Source organism: Orcinus orca, chromosome 1, assembly GCF_937001465.1.
Source record: "Orcinus orca chromosome 1, mOrcOrc1.1, whole genome shotgun sequence".
Taxonomy (NCBI): Eukaryota; Metazoa; Chordata; class Mammalia; order Artiodactyla; family Delphinidae; genus Orcinus; species Orcinus orca.
The window spans coordinates 121,953,954-121,977,246 of NC_064559.1; the positions used below are offsets into that span (position 1 = coordinate 121,953,954).

The 23,293-nt window shown below is 38.0% G+C and overlaps 1 protein-coding gene and 1 pseudogene across 1 annotated transcript in view; both read left to right on the plus strand.

Annotated features, from left to right (window-relative positions):
- Positions 1-12,292: 12,292 nt before the first annotated feature.
- The window catches only part of COL11A1 (collagen type XI alpha 1 chain), a 195,456-nt gene continuing 184,455 nt past the window's right edge, over positions 12,293-23,293 (plus strand). The window contains exon 1 of the mRNA XM_004263094.3: positions 12,293-12,723. Within this exon, the coding sequence (XP_004263142.1) occupies positions 12,618-12,723 (106 nt within the window). The 5' untranslated portion in view covers positions 12,293-12,617. The remainder of the gene's footprint in view (positions 12,724-23,293) is intronic.
- Positions 20,107-20,689, plus strand: LOC105748048 (superoxide dismutase [Mn], mitochondrial-like; annotated as a pseudogene).

The following is a 23,293-nucleotide window of genomic DNA, read 5'->3' on the forward strand; positions in this document are numbered from 1 at the left end:
GTATTTTACCTTCAAAACTATACCTTCATGGTAAATATTGCTTGTTTTGCAACAATTTTAATCCATATGTGATTTTCCAGCCTTATAGAGTAGATTGGGGAAACTTTTGAAATAAGATCTATTGTTTGTCCAGCATTTGAATGTGCAATAATTTGACCATACCAGTTCTGGCAGAACATGTAATATTGGGAGGGTTATTAAACACTGAGAATCTGCAAAACAAATTAAGTTGGAGTTATTCATCACAGATGTTTTAAAAATCATATCTATTTCAACATTTAACCATACTTACCAACCTTAAATCTTATATTTGGCATTCGTTTTGGCATCAAGAGTATGTATGACTGTCATATAAAAATAACAGAAATATTTTTTTATAATTCAGAAATCTGTTTTGTGTGAGTCTTCAGATTTCTGAAGCATATGCATTTGATTTCAGGATTAAATGAATTGGTACAAATGGTAGAGGCACAAAACAGATTACAAATGGTTGTCTGGAAATAATATTCATTTAAGTCAAAAGTACTGACAAATGTCATTGGGATGGGTAAATCTATGAAGACATGATTGAGGTGAAAAAGAGGATTCACTTATTTTGGAAAGTGCACTGGTATATTTGGTCATTTTTATTATTTATATTAGGAAATAATAAGTGTCAAAGGAAAACTATTTGCATATTCTCATTTTACTACCAAAATTAAATTTAAACATTCATGAAATTGTTATGAGTAGATTTTTAAGAGTAAATAATCCCTATAAAGAATGTAAAATCCTTATCTCCAGCAACCTTATTTTATTAGGAACAGCCAATGTGAATCAAGACAATTACTACCCAACGATAGTTAGGAAGCCATATACAGTGAAATATCATTGGGATATGTTATTGGTGTGGTAACTTCCTTTGGCCATGGTATGTATTTCACTAAAATGTTTAAAATCCCATCTTCAGGAGCTTCAAGATGGCAGAAGAGTAAGAGGTGAAGATCACCTTTCTCTGCACAAATACATCAGAAGTACATCTACATGTGGAACAACTCCTACAGAACACCTACTGAACGCTGGCAGAAGACCTCAGACCTCCCAAAAGGCAAGAAGCTCCCCACATACCTGGGTAGGGCAAAAGAAAAAAGAAAAAACAGAGACAAAAGAATAGGGACGGGACCTGCACCGCTGGGAGGGGGCTGTGAAGGTGGAAAGGTTTCCACACACTAGGAAGCCCCTTCTCAGGCAGAGACTGTGGGTGGCGGAGGGGGGAAGCTTCGGAGCTGCGGAGGAGAGCACAGCAACAGGGGTGCGGAGGGCAAAGCAGAGAGATTCCCACACAGAGGATCGGTGCCGACCAGCACTCACCAGCCCGAGATGCTTATCTGCTCACCCGCCGGGACGGGCGGAGGCTGGGAGCTGAGGCTCGGGCTTCAGAGGTCAGATCCCAGGGAGAGGACTGGGGTTGGCTGCGTGAACACAGCCTGAAGGGGGCTAGTGCGCCACAGCTAGCTGGAAGGGAGTCCGGGAAAAAGTCTGGAGCTGCCAAAGAGGCAAGAGGCTTTTTCTTGCCTCTTTGTTTCCTGGTGCATGAGGAGAGGGGATTAAGAGCGCTGCTTAAAGGAGCTCCGGAGACGGGCACGAGCTGCGGCTATCAGCGCGGACCCCAGAGACGGGCATGAGATGCTAAGGCTGCTGCTGCAGCCACCAAGGAGCCTGTGTATGAGCACAGGTCACTATCCACACTGCCCCTCCCAGGAGCCTGTGCAGCCCGCCACTGCCAGGGTCCCGTGATCCAGGGACAACTTCCCCGGGAGAACACACGGCGCCTCAGGCTGGTGCAACGTCACAGTGGCCTCTGCCGCCACAGGCTCACCCCGCACTCCGTGCCCCTCCCTCCCCCCGGCCTGAGTGAGTCAGAGCCCCCAAATCAGTGGCTCCTTTAACCCCATCCTGTCTGAGCGAAGAACAGACGCCCTCAGGCGACCTACATGCAGAGATGGGGCTAAATCCAAAGCTGAACCCCGGGAGCTGTGCGAACAAAGAGAAAGGGAAATCTTTCCCAGCAGGCTCAGGAGCAGCGGATTAAATCCCCACAATCAACGTTATGTACCCTGCATCTGTGTAATACCTGAATAGACAACGAGTCATCCCAAATTGAGGAGGTGGAGGTTGGGAGCAACTATATATATATATATTTATTTATTTATTTTCCCTTTTCTTTTTTTGTGAGTGTGTATGCTTCTGTGTGTAATTTTGTCTGTATGGCTTTGCTTTTACCATTTGTCCTAGGATTCTGTCTGTCCGTTTTTTTTTTTTTTTTCTCTAGTATAGTTTTTAGTGCTTGTTATCATTGGTAGATTTAGTTTTTGGTTTGGTTGCTCTCTTGTTTCTTTCTTTTTTTATGACTTATATTTTTTTAATAATTATTTTTTATTTTAATAACTTTTTAATTTTATTTTATCTTCTTCTTTCTTCATTTTTCTCCCTTTTATTCTGAGCCGTGTGGATGACAGGCTCTTGGTGCTCCAGCCAGGCATTAGGGCTGTACCTCCAAGGTGGGAAAGCGAAGTTCAGAACATTGGTCCACAAGAGACATCCCAGCTCCATGTAATATCAAACAGCGAAAATCTCCCAGAGATCTCCATCTCAATGCCAAGACCCAGTTCCACTCAATGACCAGCAAACTCCAGTGCTAGACACCCTATGCCAAACAACTAGCAAGACAGTAACACAACCCCATCCATTAACAGAGAGGCTGCCTAAAATCATAAAAAGTCCACAGACACCCCAAAACACACCACCAGACGTGGACCTGCCCACCAGAAAGACAAGATGCAGCCTCATCCACCAAAACACAGGCACTAGTCCCCTCCACCAGGAAGCCTACATAACCCACTGAACCAAACTTACCCACTGGGGGCAGACATCAAAAACAACAGTAAGTACGAACATGCAGCTTGCAAAAAGGAGACCCCAAACACAGTAAGTTAAGCAAAATGAGAAGACAGAGAAACACACAGCAGATGAAGGAGCAAGGTAAGACCACCAGACCTAACAAATGAAGAGGAAATAGGCAGTCTACCTGAAAAAGTATTCAGAATAATGATAGTAAAGATGATCCAAAATCTTGGAAATAGAATGGAGAAAATACAAGAAATGCTTAACAAGGAACTAGAAGAACTAAAGAGAAAACAAACAGTAATGAACAACACAATAAATGAAATTAAATATTCTCTAGAAGGGATCAATAGCAGAATAACTGAGGCAGAAGAATGGATAAGTGACCTGGAAGATAAAATACTGGAAATAACTACTGCAGAGGAGAATAAAGGAAAAAAAAAAAAAGAATTGAGGACAGTCTCAGAGACCTCTTGGACTAGATTAAACACACCAACGTTTGAACTATAGGGGTCCCAGAAGAAGAAGAGAAAAAGAAAGGGATGAGAAAATATTTGAAGAGATTATAATTGAAAACTTCCTAATATGGGAAAGGAAATAGTTAATCAAGCCCAGGAAGCACAGAGAGTCCCTTAACAGGATAAATCCAAGGAGAAACATGGCAAAACACATATTAATCAAACTATCAAAAATTAAATACAAAGACAAAATATTAAAAGCAGCAAGGGAAAAGCAGCAAATAACATACAAGGGAATCCCCATAAGGTTAACAGCTGATCTTTCAGCAGAAACTCTCCAAGCCAGAAGGGAGTGGCAGGACATATTTAAAGTGATGAAAGGGAAAAACCTACAACCAAGATTACTCTACCCAGCAAAATCCTCATTCAGATTTGGCGGAGAAATGAAAACCTTTACAGACAAGCAAAAGCTAAGAGAATTCAGCACCACCAAACCAGCTTTACAACAAATGTTAAAGGAACTTCTCTAGGCAGGAAAGACAAGAGAAGGAAAAGACCTAAATTAACAAACCCAAAACAATTAAGAAAATGGTACTAGGAACATACATATCGATAATTACCTTAAATGTAAATGGATTAAATATTCCAACCAAAAGACATAGACTGGCTGAATGGATACAAAAAGAAGACGCGTGTATATGCTGTCTACAAGAGACCCACTTCAGACCTAGAGAAACATACAGACTGAAAGTGAGGGGATGGAAAAAGATATTCCATGCAAATGGGAATCAAAAGAAAGCTGGAGTAGCAATTCTCATATCAGAAAAAATAGACTTTAAAACAAAGACTATTACAAGAGACAAAGAAGGACACTACATAATGATAAAGGGATCAATCCAAGAAGAAGATATAACAATTGTAAATATTTTTCCACCCAACATAGGTGCACATCAATACATAAGGCAAATACTAATAGCCATACAAGGGGAAATCGACAGTGACACAATCATAGTAGGGGACTTTAACACCCCACTTTCACCAATCGACAGATCATCCAAAATGAAAATAAATAAGGAAACACAAGCTTTAAATGACACATTAAACAAGATGGACTTAATTGATATTTATAGAACATTCCATCCAAAAACAATGGAATACACTTTCTTCTCAAGTGCTCATGGAACATTCTCCAGGATAGATCATATCTTGGGTGACAAATCAAGCCTTTGTAAATTTAAGAAAATTGAAATCATATGAAGTATCTTTTCCAACCACAATGCTATGAGACTAGATATCAATTACAGGAAAAGATCTGTAAAAAATACAAACACATGGAGGCTAAACAACACACTACTTAATAACCAAGAGATCACTGACGAAATCAAAGAGGAAATCAAAAAATAACTAAAAACAAATGACAATGAAAACACGATGACACAAAACCTATGGGACGCAGCAAAAGCAGTTCTAAGAGGGAAGTTTATAGCAATACAATCCTACCTTAAGAAACAGGAAACATTTCAAATAAACAACCTAACCTTGCACCTAAAGCAATTAGAGAAAGAACAAAAATCCCCAAATTTAGCAGAAGGAAAGAAATCATAAAGATCAGATCAGAAATAAATGAAAAAGAAATGAAGGAAACTATAGCAAAGATCAATAAAACTAAAAGCTGGTTCTTTGAAAAGATAAACAAAATTGATAAACCATTAGCCAGTCTCATCAGAAAAAAAAGAGAGAAGACTCAAATCAATAAAACTAGAAATGAAAAAGGAGAAGTAACAACTGACACTGTAGAAATACAAAGGATCATGAGAGATTACTATAAGCAACTATATGCCAATGAAATGGACAACCTGGAAGAAATGAACAAATTCTTAGAAATGCACAACCTTCCGAGACTGAATGAGGAAGAAATAGAGAATATGAACAGACCAATCATAAGCACTGAAATTGACACTGTGATTAAAAATCTTCCAACAAACAAAAGCCCAGGACCAGATGGCTTCACAGACGAATTCTATCAAACATTTAGAGAAGAGCTAACACCTATCCTTCTCAAACTCTTCCAAAATATAGCAGAGGGAGGAACACTCACAAACTCATTCAACGAGGCCACCATCATGGTTATACCAAAACCAGACAAAGATGTCCCACAGAAAGAAAACTACAGACCAATATCACTGATGAACATAGATGCAAAAATCCTCAACAAAATACTGGCAAGCAGAATCCAACAGCACATTAAAAGGATCATACACCCTGATCAAGTGGGTTTTATCCCAGGAATGCAAGGATTCTTCAATATACGGAAATCAATCAATGTGATACACCATATTAACAAACTGAAGGAGAAAAACCATATGATCATCTCAATAGATGCAGAGAAAGCTTTCAAAAAATGCAACATCCATTTATGATAAAAACCCTGCAGAAAGTAGGCATAGAGGGAACTTACCTCAACATAATAAAGGCCATATATGACAAACCCACAGCCAACATCATCCTCAATGGTGAAAAACTGAAACCATTTCCACTAAGATCAGGATCAAGGCAAGGTTGCCCACTTTCACCAATATTATTCAACATAGTTTTGAAAGTTTTAGCCACAGCAATCAGAGAAGAAAAAGAAATAAGAAGAATCCAAATCGGAAAAGAAGAATTAAAGCTGTCACTGTTTGCAGATGACATGATACTATACATAGAGAATCCTAATGGTGTTACCAGAAAACTACTAGAGCTAATCAATGAATTTGGTAAAGTAGCAGGACACAAAATTAAAGCACAGAAATCTCTTGCATTCCTATACACTAATGATGAAAAATCTGAAAGTGAAATTAAAATTAAAAGTGAAATAAAATATCTAGGAATAAACCTACCTAAGGAGACAAAAGACCTGTATGTAGAAAATTATGACACTGATTAAAGAAATTAAAGATGATACAAATAGATGGAGAGATATACCATGTTCTTGGATTAGAAGAATCAACATTGTGAAAATGACTCTACTACCCAGAGCAATCTACAGATTTGATGCAATCCCTATCAAAATACCACTGGCATTTTTCACAGAACTAGAACAAAAAATTTCACAATTTGTATGGAAACACAAAAGACCCTGAATAGCCAAAGCAATCTTGAGAAAGAAAAACGGAACTGGAGAAATCAGGCTCCCTGACTTCAGACTATACTACAAAGCTATAGTGATCAAACAGTAGGGTAGTGGCACAAAAACAGAAATATAGATCAATGGAACAGGATAGAAAACGCAGAGAGAAACCCATGCACATATGATCACCTTATCTTTGATAAAGGAGGCCAGAATATACAGTGGAGAAAAGACAGTCTCTTCAATAAGTGGTGCTGGGAAAACTGGACAGCTACATGAAAAAGAATGAATTTAGAACACTCCCTAACACCATACACAAAATAAACTCAAAATGGATTAAAGACCTAAATGTAAGACTGGACACTATAAGACTCTTAGAGGAAAACATAGGCAGAACACTCCATGACATAAATCACAGCAAGATCCTTTTTGACCCACCTCCTAGAGAAATGGAAATAAAAACAAAAGTAAACAAATGGGACCTAATGAAACTTAAAAGCTTTTGCACAGCAAAGGAAACCATAAACAAGACGAAAAGACAACCCTCAGAATGGGAGAAAATATTTGCAAAAAAAGCAACTGACAAAGGATTAATCTCCAAAATTTACAAGCAGCTCATGCAGCTCAATATCATAAAAGCAAACAACCTAATCCAAAAATGGGCAGAAGACCTAAATAGACATTTATCCAAAGAAGATATACAGATTGCCAACAAACACGTGAAAGTATGCTCAACATTACTAATCATTAGAGAAGTGAAAATCAAAACAACAATGAGGTATCACCTCACACCAGTCAGAATCGTCATCAAAATCTCTACAAACAATAAATGCTGGAGGGATTGTGGAGAAAAGGGAAACGTCTTGCACTGTTGGTGGGAATATAAATGGATACAGCCACTATGGAGAAGAGAACAGTATGGAGGTTCCTCAAAAAACTAAAAATAGAATTACCATATGACCCAGCAATGCCACTACTGGGCATATATGCTGACAAAACCATAATTCAAAAAGAGTCATGTACCACAATGTTCATTTCAGCTCTGTTTACAATAGCCAGGACATGGAAGCAACCTAAGTAAGTGTCCATAGACAGATGAATGGATAAAGAAGATGTGGCACATATATACAATGGAATATTACTCAGCCATAAAAAGAAACGAAATTGAGTTATTTGTAGTGAGGTGGATGGACCTATAGTCTGTCATACAGAGTGAAGTAAGTCAGAAAGAGAAAAAACAAATATTGTATGCTAACACATATATATGGAATCTAAGAAAAAAAAGTTCATGAAGAACCTAGGTGCAAGATGGGAATAAAGATGCAGACCTACTAGAGAATGGACTTGAGGACATGAGGAGGGGGAAGGGTAAGCTGGGACGAAGTGAGAGAGTGGCATGGACTTATATATACTACCAAATGTAAAATAGATGGCTAGTGGGAAGCAGCCGCATAGCACAGGGAGATCATCTCTGTGCTTTGTGACCACCTAGAGGGGTGGGATAAGGAGCGTGGGAGGGAGGGAGATGTAAGAGGGAAGAGCTATGGGGATATACGTATATGTATAACTGATTCACTTTGTTATAAAGCAGAAACTAACACACCATTGTAAAGCAATTATACTCCAATAAAGATGTTAAAAAAAAAATCCCATCTTCTTCTTCTATTGATAGAGATGTTGATGTTTCCTATAACACTTTGTAGAAAGTCTTGTTTAATATTTGCTGACACCCAGGAGCTTCGTAAATGCCAAATCCATTCAATTAAGAAGAAAAAAGATAACAGAGAGTAAAAATATCTTGACAAAGGTCCAACAAATATTTAAGGTTTTGCCCTGAGTCATTCTGTTCTCTGTTCCTCTCTTCTATGTTTGGATAATTATGAAAAAGAACTATGATAGCTTCCTGTGAGTATAGCTAACTAAAGGATATTTTTAAGAGAGATGTACATGAATGTATAAGGCAATAGGTCTTGCTTGTTTGGGGTTCATTTAGATTTGATTTTACGTTAAGTTCTTTTAAACAGCATGGATCTGTCATCTCTGAATTGACTCCTTCAACACCCTAACAGACCAAACTTTTCATTTGAAGATTGTTTTATCATTAAAATTGCACTAAATTTAGATTCCTCTCAAGTTCTGTATGTTATTTCACAGTAAATGTGCAGAAAAATACCCAATCATCACTGTGGGGTAATTGTGAGCTAGGCTGACTATGAAAATAAACTTCTCTATCCCTTCCCCACCCCCCAACTTTCTATAATACAATGGTCCATCTGTGAGGTAAGAGGGACCAACTCCACTTTAAAACAGAAAATATTTTTTAGCCACTCATGTATTAGAAAAAAAAAAGCTGTAAAATAAATGTCAAACTGCTTAGTCATTTCTTTCTTAAAATAATTGACCTAAAGTTCAGAAAAGGGCAAGAAAGACAAACTATTAGGCACAGTAAGAGAGGGATTACATTCAACAGCAATTTTCTTTTAAACATTTTAAGTATTTCTGATATGTGCAAGAGTTTCCCACCTCCATAATAATTTCTCATTCAATAAGTCAAATTTGATGGTTTTAGTTATTGCACAGTATTTGGAGAAAATGTTCATAAATATATATATCTCTTCTCTCTCTCTTTCTCCCTTTCTGTTGTGAATACCAAATCATTTCAAAGATGATGCATCTTTTCAAAATTCTACTTCTTTCACCTAATTCTACCTGTAGTAATTTAAGTCTTAGTGTAGAGTTCCCTCTACCTCAAATACTCTATTACTGTTTGCATTAGGGACATCTAGCTATGGACAAGGTTTCTTTAGTTCCAGTTTGGTTATTGAGGTCTCAATATTTAAAACATTGCTTCTGAATCTGCATCCCCTCATTCCTAGGGATTTTTGACAATATTAAGGGAGAGTTATGAGCATTACACAATGTTTAATAAAGCTCTGTGAACTCTGAAGATTGTCTAGAACATTTAAGTTCCCCTAATATGACCTCTAATCAATTATCAAATTACTCTCTAAGTTTCCCAGACAAGCCAATATGGACAAGTGGTCAATCTAAAATACTGCCACAAAGGATGTGACTATTTTTTCTCTAAACTGTTTTCATCTTGTTTTTGAAAGACTTGTGATGAAAGCAAATTCTACAAAGCTGAATAAATATAACAAGATAGGAAATGTCCTACAGCTAATTGTGCTCCAAATAAAAGACATATGTCAAGAAAATTGTCACATTCTATTACATTTTTGAAGCTCTAAATAACAGTTAGCAAGGACTGGCTGAAAGATGGCCTAGGAAACAACGTCCCTGGAAGTCATCCCCTGTGAAGTTGAAGGTAGTGAGGTGGGTCTCTTCTAGCTTCCCTTTATGCACTTTACTATTTAGCATTATACTTCCTCCTGTTGACTCCACCTCCTGCAAATCCATGGGCAAGTTCCTAGGAGGTTCTTAACCTGGCAGCTAGCTATAGGCTAGAGGGGTTAGGCATTATTAACTATTCCGTACTATGAATCCACTATATTTCCTTCCAGAGCATTAATTCAGACCCAGGTTATGTCCCTCTGGGTAGTGGCCAGAAGAATTCAGACCACAGAATACAGAGAGCATAAGGTAGTAATAACTCTATTCACCCAAGCCACTTTGCCTGAAAGGACCCATTCACCGCACTGAGAAGGCCTGAGATGTGACCAGAAGGTGGGGCTTGCTAGACTGACTGCAACATTTCTCACCTCCTAGAACAGCATCAGGCTATGGAATTCTCTATAAATCCAGAGAGTTACTGAGAAACAGTTTGGAACACCATTTCTACATGTTGCTGCAAGCACTGTAACTCTCTCTAGCTCTTGAGTTGATTTAGGATTCTGGTAGCTTCATAAATAATGTGTTTCTAAACTTTGTATTCATTTCACTGTTTTACATTTAAAAGAAGACCTAGGAAATAAGTTTAAAAATACACCAAGAATTGGACAAAAAATTCAGATTTCAAAAAATTGTGTTAACTGAAAATTCACACAAATTTTTCACTTTGAGAAGATGAAGGATAATGAAGGTGATAAATTTAGGTATATTTTTACCTTAAGGTTCTTAATTTTTAATTATACATTTCAAATTCAAACACAGTATGATATTTAATTATTTTATTAAATTATATTAACAATTTGAGGTTATAATCAGAAAAACTATTTGGTGGTATTTCTCTGCAGCTGATATAAGACATCTCAAACATTCCGCAAGCAACATTATTAATACAAAGTATTTTTTTACCTATTATCTAAGAGGTAAATTTCTTGATGTGGGAATGGTTCTTTGTCACAGAGAGTGACAGTCTTGTTGAAAGTATTTTTTAGTTGCTTTCCTCATTTTACATGCCTCTTATACATGTCCTTATACAATTCCATCTTGGGCCTCAGTATAGTCTCTGAACAGCTTCCTTCCAACTCTTAAACCACATAGCTAGAATATCTGATTAATCTCATGGGTCATGAGGTATATTTTGGTAACTAATAGAAAATTAGATTTCTAAAAATTAGTGGACATATGCACCTCATAAACTTAGTTGAGAATCCTTAAGCCATGAAATATCTTAAATACTCAGCATAGGTCCTGGCCAAAGCTTCCAGTCTTTACCAACAGGAAAATGTATTCATTCACTCAGCACATCTCTATTGAATGGCTAATGTATGCTGGCACCTTGTTTGGCTCTGTTCCAGAAAATTTTTGAGAGACGTCTTAAGAAATATTAAGGAACAAAAAGGAGCCAATAAGAGGGAATAATTTAAACGTGGAAAAAATGACCAGAGAATCGATACTCCAGGTTTAAGTGGATTACTTTGAGGAGGGGTAAGTAGAAGGAATTTAGAAACCTGCCCCCTTCTTATTATTTTCACTGTGGAGTGACCATATTTTCAGCTCCTGAGGCCCTTCATGAGGAGCTGTGGGCCTAGACGCTTGGAGATCTCTGTGAGTTGCTTTCCCTGTCTTTTCTCCTCCCCCTCTGCCCCCTCATCCGGGTTCAGGATGGAATCAGCTGGAAAATTCAATTACTCAGCCCCTTAATGTCAGCTCCCATACATTTCCTTCTCCTCCCGCCTCAGAGTACAGTTCAGCTATTTAAGAGACAAGCCTTTGAATGAAGCTAGCGTAGAATTTAAACATTCAAGAGAGAAACCTGTCAGTTTCAGACCTCGACGGAGAGCTTCCCTATAAGATCATGGGTTTTGACCTCTTGGGTCCCTCCATCTCACCTTCATCCCTTTCTTTTAGTTCCCGGTTTAAAAAAAAGTATTAAAAATTCTTTTCGGAGCAGGCAAAGCAATGAGTCCGCTGGTTCCACGACTGCTATAAGAAGCAGACTTTTGCACAAGGATAAGGTTACGGCTGGCAGCCCAGAACTCCAGCGGTGTGGCGGATCAGACGCTGGGCTCCTCCCCTCCCCCGCCGACGAACGAGAGGCTAACAGACGGGTGCAAGAAGACAAGTAGCTGTTTTTATTGAATACAGAAGCTCCTTGAAAACTCTGTGGACTCCGGGGCTCTCCTGCAATTCCTTTCATTCCCAAAGTGCTGGAGCCAAGCACGCGTCCCCCGTAACTCCCTCCCATTTCTTCTCGGGGATTTGGGTAGGAGAAGAGGGAGGGGAGGAGTGGGGAGATGGGGAGGGGGGTGGTTGGTGGGCTGGGCTTGCAGGGAGACCTGATTCTTGGGCAAAAGAGAGGGGGGCGGGCTCGGGGCTGCCCGCGAGGCGTGTGATTGGGTCTGACCTTCAGCGGGCTTGTCAGTTTCGCCCGGGGTAAGGGGGGCGCCGGAGGGGAGTGGGCGGAGGAGGGGGCTGCCCAGAGCCTCTCGTCCGGCCCACAGACGGCATGAAGCCTTTAGGGGCACGCAGTCCTCACAGATTTTTGGTTGAAGCCCCTCATCTGCCTTCAGTCTGAAGGCAGGGCCCCGCAGAGGACGGATCGGAGGGTCCCGACCAGCGGGGCCGACCGAGAGGGAGAGGAGGGGGCAAGAGACAGGAAGGAAGCAAACCATCAAATTTAAAGAAAAAGCCCTTTGACTTTTTCCCCCTCTCCCTCTCCAATGGCTGTGTAGCAAACATCCCCGACGATACCTTGGAAGGGAGTTGGTCTGCAGTCGCGTTTTCGTGGGTTGAGCTCACAGTTGTGAGTGCGGGGCTCGGAGATGGAGCGGTGGTCCTCTAGGTGGAAAACGAAACGGTGGCTCTGGGATTTCACCATAACAACTCTCGCACTGACTTTCCTCTTCCAGGCTAGAGAGGTCAGAGGAGGTAAGAAAAAATGGTTTTGGGGAGGTGGGAGATTGCTGTCTTTCTCATTCTGTGCCCCTCCCCCCTTCCTTCTTCCAACCCGCCTCCCCCCCCCCACCCAAAGAAGCAATTCTCTTAAATCCAGATTGTAGCTGCCATCAGGTTGGAAGTGAAGACTGGAGAGAGAGATGGATGTAGGCGGGACAGTAATGGGAGAAGAGGTAGCAGGAAAAAAAGATCTGTCAGGCACAGAGCCTGCTGAAATGCCCTTCACCACTTTCCAGGGGCTTTGAAAAGAGGAAAAGTATTACCTTGAACACAAGGGCAGTTGTACAAAGTTTTTGTTTGAGGAACAGTCCTTAGACTGCCCTTTGAACACATATTCTGGTTTCTTCAGATTCTAACTAATGGAAATGCTTTTTTAAAGGTGAGCTGAGGAGAAAATACAGAGAAAGTGTATAAAATGAACCTTGATGAAGTTCTCAAGCTGTTTTACTTTAGAGATATGAGAGGAAGCAGGGGGCCTGAATCTTGAAGACTGAGAACACTGTGTGTGTGTGTGTGTGTGTGTGTGTGTGTGTGTGTGTGTGGCATTTTGAGGAGATGTTAAGAGGAAAAAATGGGAGATTATAAGAAATAGATAAAGATAGGAAGAACTTTTTTCCCGGGATTTCAGCCCCCTCCTCCTCCTGTGACCCCTCCCACCCCCAACTTCTTCTTGCAGGTTGGACGTGCAGCTCTCTTGGAGAATGATGAAACTCGCCAAGCAAATGGGGTGGGGGTGGAGGAATAGGGATTGGAGGGAAGGGGAGGGGGCGTGGGGTGGGATGGGAGGAGAGAGGTAAGGAAAAGTTCCTACGTGGCACCACCAAATATTCAATGACCAGACCTGCTCGGGAGACTGCAGCCCTGTCAGTACCTAAGGAGGGAGAGCGACTTCACTCCTCCCCTCCGCCTCCTCCCTCCCCTTCCCCCGCCCTTTCCCGCAAAGGCATCTGGCTGAAGCGGTCCGTTAGGTGCTGTAGACACGGCTGGCGGGAGGACTCCTTTGGAGTTAAGGGAGCCCAAACAGCTTAGAGTAAAAAAGCAAGCTTTGTCAGGAGTGCGCAGAGAAGTGGGGGAGTAAGAAGGAGGGTGGCGATGATTGGCTGAGGGAGAAAGAAACTGTCAACCCCAAATGCGCAGGCTTTAGTGGAAACCTGAGTCTGACCCTGTGAGTGCCAAGATCTGAGTTCTCCCTAATGGGAGTTAGCGCTCCCGGAGGCCGAACTCTGCGAAACCAGGTCTGTATTTCTTCCCCACACTTTGTGATGTTCACCTTCCTGAGTAGCGGGCAGTGGTGGATTATTCCTCTGTGACTTTTCCTGGAGAATACAGTCAGAGCCTCATTAGGACTATATTTGAATTTTGAAGTAAGTTATGCTAATTACGTGGATTCATTCATTTCTACATTTTAAAAGATAAATAGTAGAGTCTTGAAAGTGGAATCCATCAAAAATTTGTATTTTACCTTTGGTACCTGGTCACCAGCTGGATTGGTCAGTTCTGTCAGCAGGTCTGCCCTCTGCTGGTTTTATTATTTGGAATTCAAGCAACTGTGTTAGTAAATGAGGCCTCTTAAAATCCTTCTAAGGATATACAGTGATGCTGAAAAAGGACACTCGATTAAGGAAGAACAGATATGCTGTTTCTTTTTGAGCTTTTTCAGCTATTTCTTTTGTTCAAACGTAGGAAAAAGTATCATAGTGGCAGCTATTTTTTTTTTTTAATATGGAAACTAAGACTTTCTTCAGTGAAGACAGATGCACTATAAACTCAAGAGACGTTATCATAGGCATTCAGGGGTTATTTCACTGAAGATGTTTCATTTCCACACTGGGACTTCCTTAAAGCTCTAAGGAGATCAGAAAGATCAAATTTCTACACTTGTGATGCATAATTTTTTCATTTAAATGTAGCTGCATACCTAAAACCCTTTTAAACAAACATCTCAGTACCACATCAAATAAATGGTGGAAAAAGAACCTTCTCTATTATTATAAAGCCATCTAATGTGAGAAAGAGCGAACTTTAAGGATAATATGTTGTTTCTGTTTGTCATTTTTGAAGAAATGTCTCGAAAGTTTTATGGTTATTTGGATCTTCATATTGTAAGATTTGGTATTTGTTTCACCAAGTTACTAGGTGCTTATTGCTTAGTGGGAAGCTACACATTTTAAACCTACTCTTGTAGTCATTCTTTGGCCCTTAATGAACTTCAAAAAGGAAATAGTATATTATTTATTAATGCTTAAAAAGGAAACACTAGCCTGAATCATCTCACAAGGGGAAAATAAACTCAATGTCTAGCTCTCATACTAGCCTTCAGATTTGCAATTGATGTAACAATGAATAAGTTCCTAAATAAGGTATTATGTACTAGCATTATACTATAATTTATTGATTTCACTGAGGCACACTGGTGTGATTTGGTTGCTAAACCAAAAGATAGTTTAAAACAGCCTATTTTCATCTAAAATTTTTATTTCTTGGATTAAAAACACTAAAGCCTTAAAAAGTTCTGAGTCATAATAAATTGGATTCTAAAAATGTGTAGTTAGGATCCTGAAACATCTAATCTTACAGAGAAAAGTTCTTGGAGTGAATGAATTAAAAGAAAATTTATGAACAAACACAGAGTTATATTATTTTACCTTGCAAATCCAAACTCTGTAACTTGGTAATCTTTAACTTACTTATTTAAAATTTTAGTATTTATTATGATTTAGCATAAAAGAGTAAGCATTATTTTTTATAATATATTTATTTGCATTAACTTCAATTTCATGATTCATATATTTGCTTATGGTTAATATAAATGTTTTATCTCATGAATTTATTAATTTCATTTTCAATTAATTCATTACTTATTATAGGTAGAACCTGAGATTTACCTGGAATTTATAGTGACTATAGCCTGTGATTGTGTTAAGATAGAGAGTTTTAAGATAGATGGTTTTAAGCGGTTTTTAAAGGAGTTAAGATAAATTGAGTACGAAGGGAAAAAAATATCTAATTGAATCATTTTTCACTAATTAAGATGGTATTCAACCTTTGGTGGTTGAGCCAGTAATGTGCCTTGCAAAAAGTTGATTAATTTTATGAAGAACTTTCAAAGCTTGTCAGCAATTGGTAGTGAGCCCTGCTGGAGTGTTTTGAGTGCCTGGGATCAGCAGGTGAAATGGTGCTGGCTTCCAGAGTATGTGCTAATCCAACTTTGCAAAGAGATCACGTTTGTCCCTGTGATTACTTAATCAGAAATCAGTTAAAAGATCAGATATGCTTCTGATGACAAATGCAATGTCTTCTATGATTATTAATATTGCCTTTCCATTTGTTTTTTAAATCAAAATGGACAAAGCCTGTAATAAACAATAAAGAAAAATAGGTATCTTATGAGAAGCATCTTCCTGAATCTTTTATACAGATAACCTTAGCTTAAGTGACACATATATATTCAGCTAATTATAGACACTTTCACAAAATTGTCTATTAGTTTTGAAATTAATTTTATCAATATCTTAATGTGACAATTCACTTTATAATTAATACTTAACTAGAATCTACTTTATAAAAATCACTCTATAAGAGGTACTCTCAGAGTTTTAAATAGTTATGAAGTTGAAAAACAAGAAATGTATATACCTAGATAGTATGATTGCTTATGATTTATTTAATTAATTTTTAGCTTCTGTATTTGCCTCAATTTGTGACTAAAGTTGAAGGAGCACATTATTCAAGTTATCACTAAAATATAGCAAGGCAAATATGAGCCTCTTTTCATATTTGTGGATAGGATTTCTTACAAAAAACCTAAGTAATCACCTTTCTTTTCTAAAATTTTTCTTCTTTTCTGAGACAAATTTCTCTTCACTCTGGTTAATTTATAGAAGTACTACCTATGTAATGATAATGAATGGACTTGAATCAAGCTTGGGTGAGAGTGTGTAATAAAAAGCTGAATCTTTTCAAAGGAAGAAAAGGTGTTTAGATTTTTTAAAGAGAATGCTTGAGATAGAAATTCTTATAAAAATTGCATCTCTACTACCTTCTCACTTTACTAACGAGGAAACTAAGGCACAGAAAATTTATTAGCTGAGTCCTCTTTCTCAAAAAAATATATTCTTATAATAGTCAAGGTTTTTCTAATGAGTAAGGTGAAGATTTGCAATAGTGATAAAAATATCTTTAAATAACAGTAGTCTGAGACAATGGAATAAACAATTATTACTTAATGTATATGTATTTATAGAATATGGAATGACCAAATATTACTTAAATGTACATGCTGGAGTTTAAATTAGTGAAAAGATAGATTAAGTGAAAATGACTGATTTAAAGAAAAACAGGAAATTATAGAAAGCATTTAAAAATTCCTCAAAGTCCCAAGTTTGGAGATAGGTAATTTGTAATGTTAATATACCTAATTATGTGATTCTATAAGATTATCTGTATCAAAGTAGAAAGCACAACACTTTGTAAAATATTTTTTGTATACATATCTTGCTGAATTAAGAACATAGTTTTTTATCCTCTCTAAAGTTATTAATGGAGGACCCAGTACAGCTTTGAATTTTCAAGAAGCTAAGAAAATTATATATTTATTTCAAATAAGGCAAATAGTGTCAAATTTCTATGCTTTTCATGTTAATTTTAGATTGATTGGGTGATATATATTATATATAATAGTCTGGCTTTTATTAATAAGTCAGACAATAAATTAATTTTTACTTGATATGGGTTATTTGTTTAATAGATAATTTTTTCCAAACAAGTGGTCAACTTTGGTAAAAAATAAGAGAGCACTTAGTAGTGCAAATTCTAATTCAGATTTTTCTTTTGGATTGTCAAAGTGTCTGAAATCACATAAATACCTTTTACTTCAGGAATAAATGGACAGTTAATTTGTAGGGAAGTACTCCCTCTTAATGGGCTACCATGATATGTTGTGCTGGCAACCACTATGGTAGAGCTAGTATTTCAACCAAATGAAGTTTTTTCCTCTCTTTTGGGAAATGCAGTATATGTCCTTAGGGTCCTGAAGAAGAAACTATGGAAGTTAATATTTATACTCATGGCTAACTCTAACAGTTTATATAAGTATAGGGTTTTATAAATATCGAGCCAGTCCTATCATTTTATATAATTTTTAGTGATGGTATTTAAGTATTTTGAAAGCCAGAATCGTATTGTATCCTAAATACACTTTCCTTTCCCATCTACCTTTGGAGAAATAATTAAGTGCAGTTGGTCTGTGATCATTAGGAATTCAGGGCAATTGCAGAGTGGGAGCTGAGGGCTGATTTGCATTTCTGCTTTTACTCCTCCATTTCCTTCATTTAATAGTGGGGAAATGTGGCCTGAGCTGGGTGTGGTGAGAGGAAACCAAACATTTTTTTGTCTGTTGAAGTTTTGTTCCTTAGCAAAGAAGAAAGAGAGGTATGCACAGGTGCTATAAAAAGTTGCAGCGCTCCCTAAGTTGTCTCACTGAAGAGTCCATTTTAAATTCAGTTTTCAGATATACTAAAATATACTATAAAAAATTTCCTAAATTTGGACTTTTTCTACTCATTTATTTTGCAATTTAATTCAGAAACTAAGGGGTTTTGTTTTTCATTTAACTGCCTTCTATATTCTAATGCATCTAATATATTTATTTCTCCTTTCAAAACCCTAATATGATTTTATTTTTATAGATAATCTTGGGTTTTTTTTTTCTACTTTCAGTAGTATCAGAACTCAACATGAATAATACTATCTGGTAGAGAAGATGAAAGTCAATTTTAAAGTGATTTAGTGAGTAGTATCTATCAGTTGCAGTCTTTGGCTTACTACTGACTTGGCTAGTGGTTCTTTAGACATTGGCTGATCACCAGACCTACTGTTATCTGGTAAAATAAACTCTTTGCTTGCTGCGCATGGAATTAGAGACAGTGCTATTAATTTAGGAGAAAGAACTCAGAGAAAAGAAAGGTTATCATATTTCAGAGTAAGAGACCAGCTTAAATACGACTTGACAATTGAGAACTAAAACAAACCTGTGTAAAAGTGCTTTAGCACAATCAACTTTTGCAATTCCCTCAAACCTTCTTTTTTTTCCTTAAAAAGCATTTCTTTCTTATTTTAACCAAATTTAATTGCTCTTGAATGGCCCTGTACTGTACAGGCAAATGAAGGTCCCTATTCATAGAACTTGAGCGCATAGGGTGTCAGTGGAAGCTTCCTTCCTCTGTCTGACTGGTAAACTCACATCCGGGCTTAAACGAGCGAACCTTAGATGGTATGAGGTGGTTGGTTTTCCTTCCTCAGATTTTCACAAACAACTTCCCGAAAGGATGCCTGCCAGAAAGAGCAGTAGCTGAAATTCCTGACAAAACTAATAAGAAGCTCTAGCGCACTTTCCTACTTTGTGCTCTTGGATAGCTCTGCAGAGAAAGAGCCATAAATATTAGAGTGGTGTTTGCCCTTAATTCTCTTTTTAGACTAATTGTGGAGGACAACCTACTACTTGCTGTCACTCTTTGAACGCTGATGAATCTTCAAAATACTTCACTGGTTTTGAAGACAAAAGTGTTGTCCAAATGGCCTAGCGTGGTGTAGAGTGCCCTTCAGGATGTGGCCCTTGTGTACGTCCAGGCTCAGGATCAGCCTTTTTCCACCTGCTGCCACCCCACTCCCATTCACCCTGCACTTGTTGAGGCATGTTGAACCTCTTGCCCATATTCTCCCCTATCTTTGAACACACTATTCTTTGTACCTAGAATGTATGTTTCCTTCTCATCCATCTCACAGATGCCTTCTCATACTTCAAGATTTAGCTCAAGCTTCACACTCCAGGCAGATACAATAACAAGCTCTCACACTGAATGCATGCCCATTATGCACCAGGTCCTGTTGTAAGCACTTTTTGTATAAAATATCATTTCATTCTGACAATTGTCCTGGAAGTAAGCTAATACTAAAATCTCCATTTTACCCATAAGGAAATTGAAAAACAGAGAAGTTAATTATCTTTTTTTTTGTTTGTTTTTTTTTTTTGTGGTACGCGGGCCTCTCACTGTTGTGGCCTCTCCCATTGCGGAGCACAAGCTCCAGACGCGCAGGCTCAGTGGCCATGGCTCATGGGCCCAGCCGCTCAGCGGTATGTGGGATCTTCCCGGACCGGGACACGAACCCACGTCCCCTGCATCGGCAGGCGGACTCTCAACCACTGCGCCACCAGGGAAACCACAGAAATTAATTATCTTGCTTAAGACCATACAACTACTATGTGATAGACCTGGGATTTGAACCGAGGCAATCATGCTCTAGAGACCTTGCTTTTGATCACTTGCCCATGTTTACTGTGTATTCTTAATGCTTTTACACAGCCTTCGTGACTTTGCTTATGATTATGGTGCCCTGGGGCCTAACATTAATGCACAAATCATGCAGCTGCACCATAGTGAATATCGTAAATTGTGTGAATAACTTGAATGCCACCAAGGAAAAATATGAAGAGACTCTCATTAAAGATGATGTTATAATTCAGGTAGCTCTTCAGCCTGCACTAAAGTCCAGTGTTGGAGGACCTGTCACCCTTCCCATTTTAGGGACAAACTTCAGCCCTAATGATGGTGGAGAACCCAAAGGGGAGTGGATGGAAGCTAGTAAATGTTACTTTATTTCCTTTGACTGATTGAAGGAGAAGTTGACAGCTGTATCTCTTGGCATTCAAGGTTCAGATTGGGGTTGGCCTGGTTTCATTAAGTTACAAGGACACTTACAAATTGCTGCCTGTTCTAATCAGGATCCATTACAAGGAAGAACAGGTCTTTTCCACTTTGGGGGATTGGTATGGTAGTATGCTTACTACCTTCAGTATAAAAGTGTCAGATCTGATTATCTAAAAGCTGTTTGGAATGTAATCAACTGGGAGAATGTAACTGAAAGATACATGGTTTGCAAACAAACAAACAGACAGGCACACACACATTATAATTATTTTAAAAATTTCTCATTTATATGTTAGCCTTTCTCTAGGAGTTGCTGTAGGGTAATGACTGTGATTTAGTTTTATTTCTTCCCCTGGTGTCTACCAACATGCCAGAATGCACAGGATATGATATAGTCACTATTTAGATTACGAATTGTCTTCTTACTTCGCTCAGCAGACTGGAACAAGGTTAAAACCTAGTTAACTTGGAGTGGTGTGAAGTGACCTCCTCATGTCATGTTGTTAGCAGTAATTAGATCTCTCCTCCCCCCCTTTTTTTACTCATTCTCTGAAAGTGAATGAGTTGCGACTTCTTTCTAGCTTTCTTCATCTGGAAAATAGTTTTGCACATTCTCTCCAAAGATATCTTTAAATATTTGAAGCTCTTGATTGACCATATTACCTCTAAAACTGTAGTTTGCTTTAACATAGGAATCTGATCGAGAAAAATACCACATGAAGTCGTGTTTTTGCTTTGACGGCAACATAAATCATCATTTCATTTGTCTACATGATTTCAATTTGTAAAAGTAATAATTGGGAAATTTCCTCTCATATATTCATTTTTGAAACCTTTATTTCAGTTTTGCATCCTATTAAGGATTGTCTGATTTTGCTTAATGACTATTAGGAAGGTTAGCCTATCTATATTTATTGCTTTATGATTATTTTACTAAACTAGTTCTTTTAGAGAGCAGTTTGCATATTCCACATGTAATTATGATATTAGGAAGTACCATCTTTAAGCAAGGAGTATGTAAAATTTCAAGGGCTTAATAAGGTTAATAGTCTGTAGGTGTAGAATTGTTTTTGATGAAAATTATGTTTTTAATATTATATTCCTATCCATTGTATGTTTTAGTTCCACTAAAATCATTAGGATGGATGTCTTTATCTGCTTAATTTAGTGTGTCTTAAGCACATAGATTGGAACTTAACACATAGTAAACATTTGGAAAATTTTTGTTGAAAGAGGTAAAGGTGTTGATTGCAGCTCTAATGAATTGCTCTTTAATAACCTAACTGATGATCTGAGATGGGATATAGGGTTATGTAGATCAGTTATTGCCAGTGTCTACAGAAGTATATTGAACAAATTTTTGCGATACTATTGTGATTTCCTGAAAATAGCACTCTCTGTTTTTCCTCCAAGCAAGCTATGATCTTCACCCTGAACACTCTCTCAATCTGCTTAGCATTGTTTTTTTACACAGAATTTAAATATTATCTCCTCTAGGAATACCTCTCCTTAACCATGAAGACTAGGATAATTGACCTTGTATAACATCCTAAAGCACACTGTACTAACTCCAACTTGAATACTTATCATAGAATATTTTTGATGCTAAAATGAAAGCAGGGACTGCATCTTTTTCATCTATGTAAAAATTTCTGGCATCTAGGTCTAGCATCATACCTAGATCATAATAGATGGCCAGTAAATATTCATTGAATGAATTAATGAACTCATAAGCAAGACAGTTTCACTAAAGTCAAGAAGACAGGTGTACTCAGTCCTGGCTTGATATCACAATCATTTTCAGTTACATCCCTATAGATATTAATTGAGTAGATTTTGTGAATCAGAATCCAAGCACAGCTGCTTTATAAGGCTCTACATATAATTTTGATGCACAACCAAGGGTTCATGAACCTTCTGTAGTAGGAAATAAATTTATACAAAGATAAGGATGTGCCTAGCTTGTGTAACAGGGTACTGGAAGTCAAGTGAAAGGTTATCTGCTATGTGGAAATCAGTTGATACATACCTTATTGCCAGACAGAAGTGGCTCTGCAAAAAACTGATTTAAATAGATCAACTGATTATGATATTAATAATGCTTTTTAAAAAAATCCTCCTCTCCATAGCATGTGATAAACTAAATGCCAATAAATATTGCTCTTCTCAACATTAAAGTCAAGTTGTTGTAATGAAAATATAATTTTAGTTTTATAATAAACATATTTTAATAGCTGTGACCACTTATAAATCAGAAATGCCATACTTTTCAAATATCCCACTCTCAAATGGTGTTTGTTCTTGCCTCACCATTCTCAGAGTTGTGATACTATTTCTGCTTTCGACTTTCAGTTCATATATGCTTTTTGTGATATGAGAAAGTTCAAGATTGAGGTTGTTTAATAACTGAGAAAATTAAATGACTCTCTTCTATGTGCAGTCACTATGTTAGATGCCAGGACTACAAAGATGGTTTGCCAGCCTCCATTCTCATGGAGTACGTGTGTTACTAGGAGAGTGCTGGAGTTGGGGATGTGGGCAGGGCCACATAACACAAGACCATATGGGTATATTTTTCTGGATAGAATGGATTCATGTGACTAATTTAAGAGTCCAGGGAGGCTGCTAAGATGGCATGGTCAGTGCATACTTTGATATCTGTACTTACTAGGTGGTTCCAATTGGTTGCAACTATTGGATCCTCTGACAAATAACCAGGGAAGTAGAGAACAATGCAGCTTTTTCTGGAATAGCCAACCCACTGTAAAGTCACCTGGGGGTCTCAATGATAATTAGTATAGTTAAGTCACACTTGATATGGAGTTATGGCCTTTATA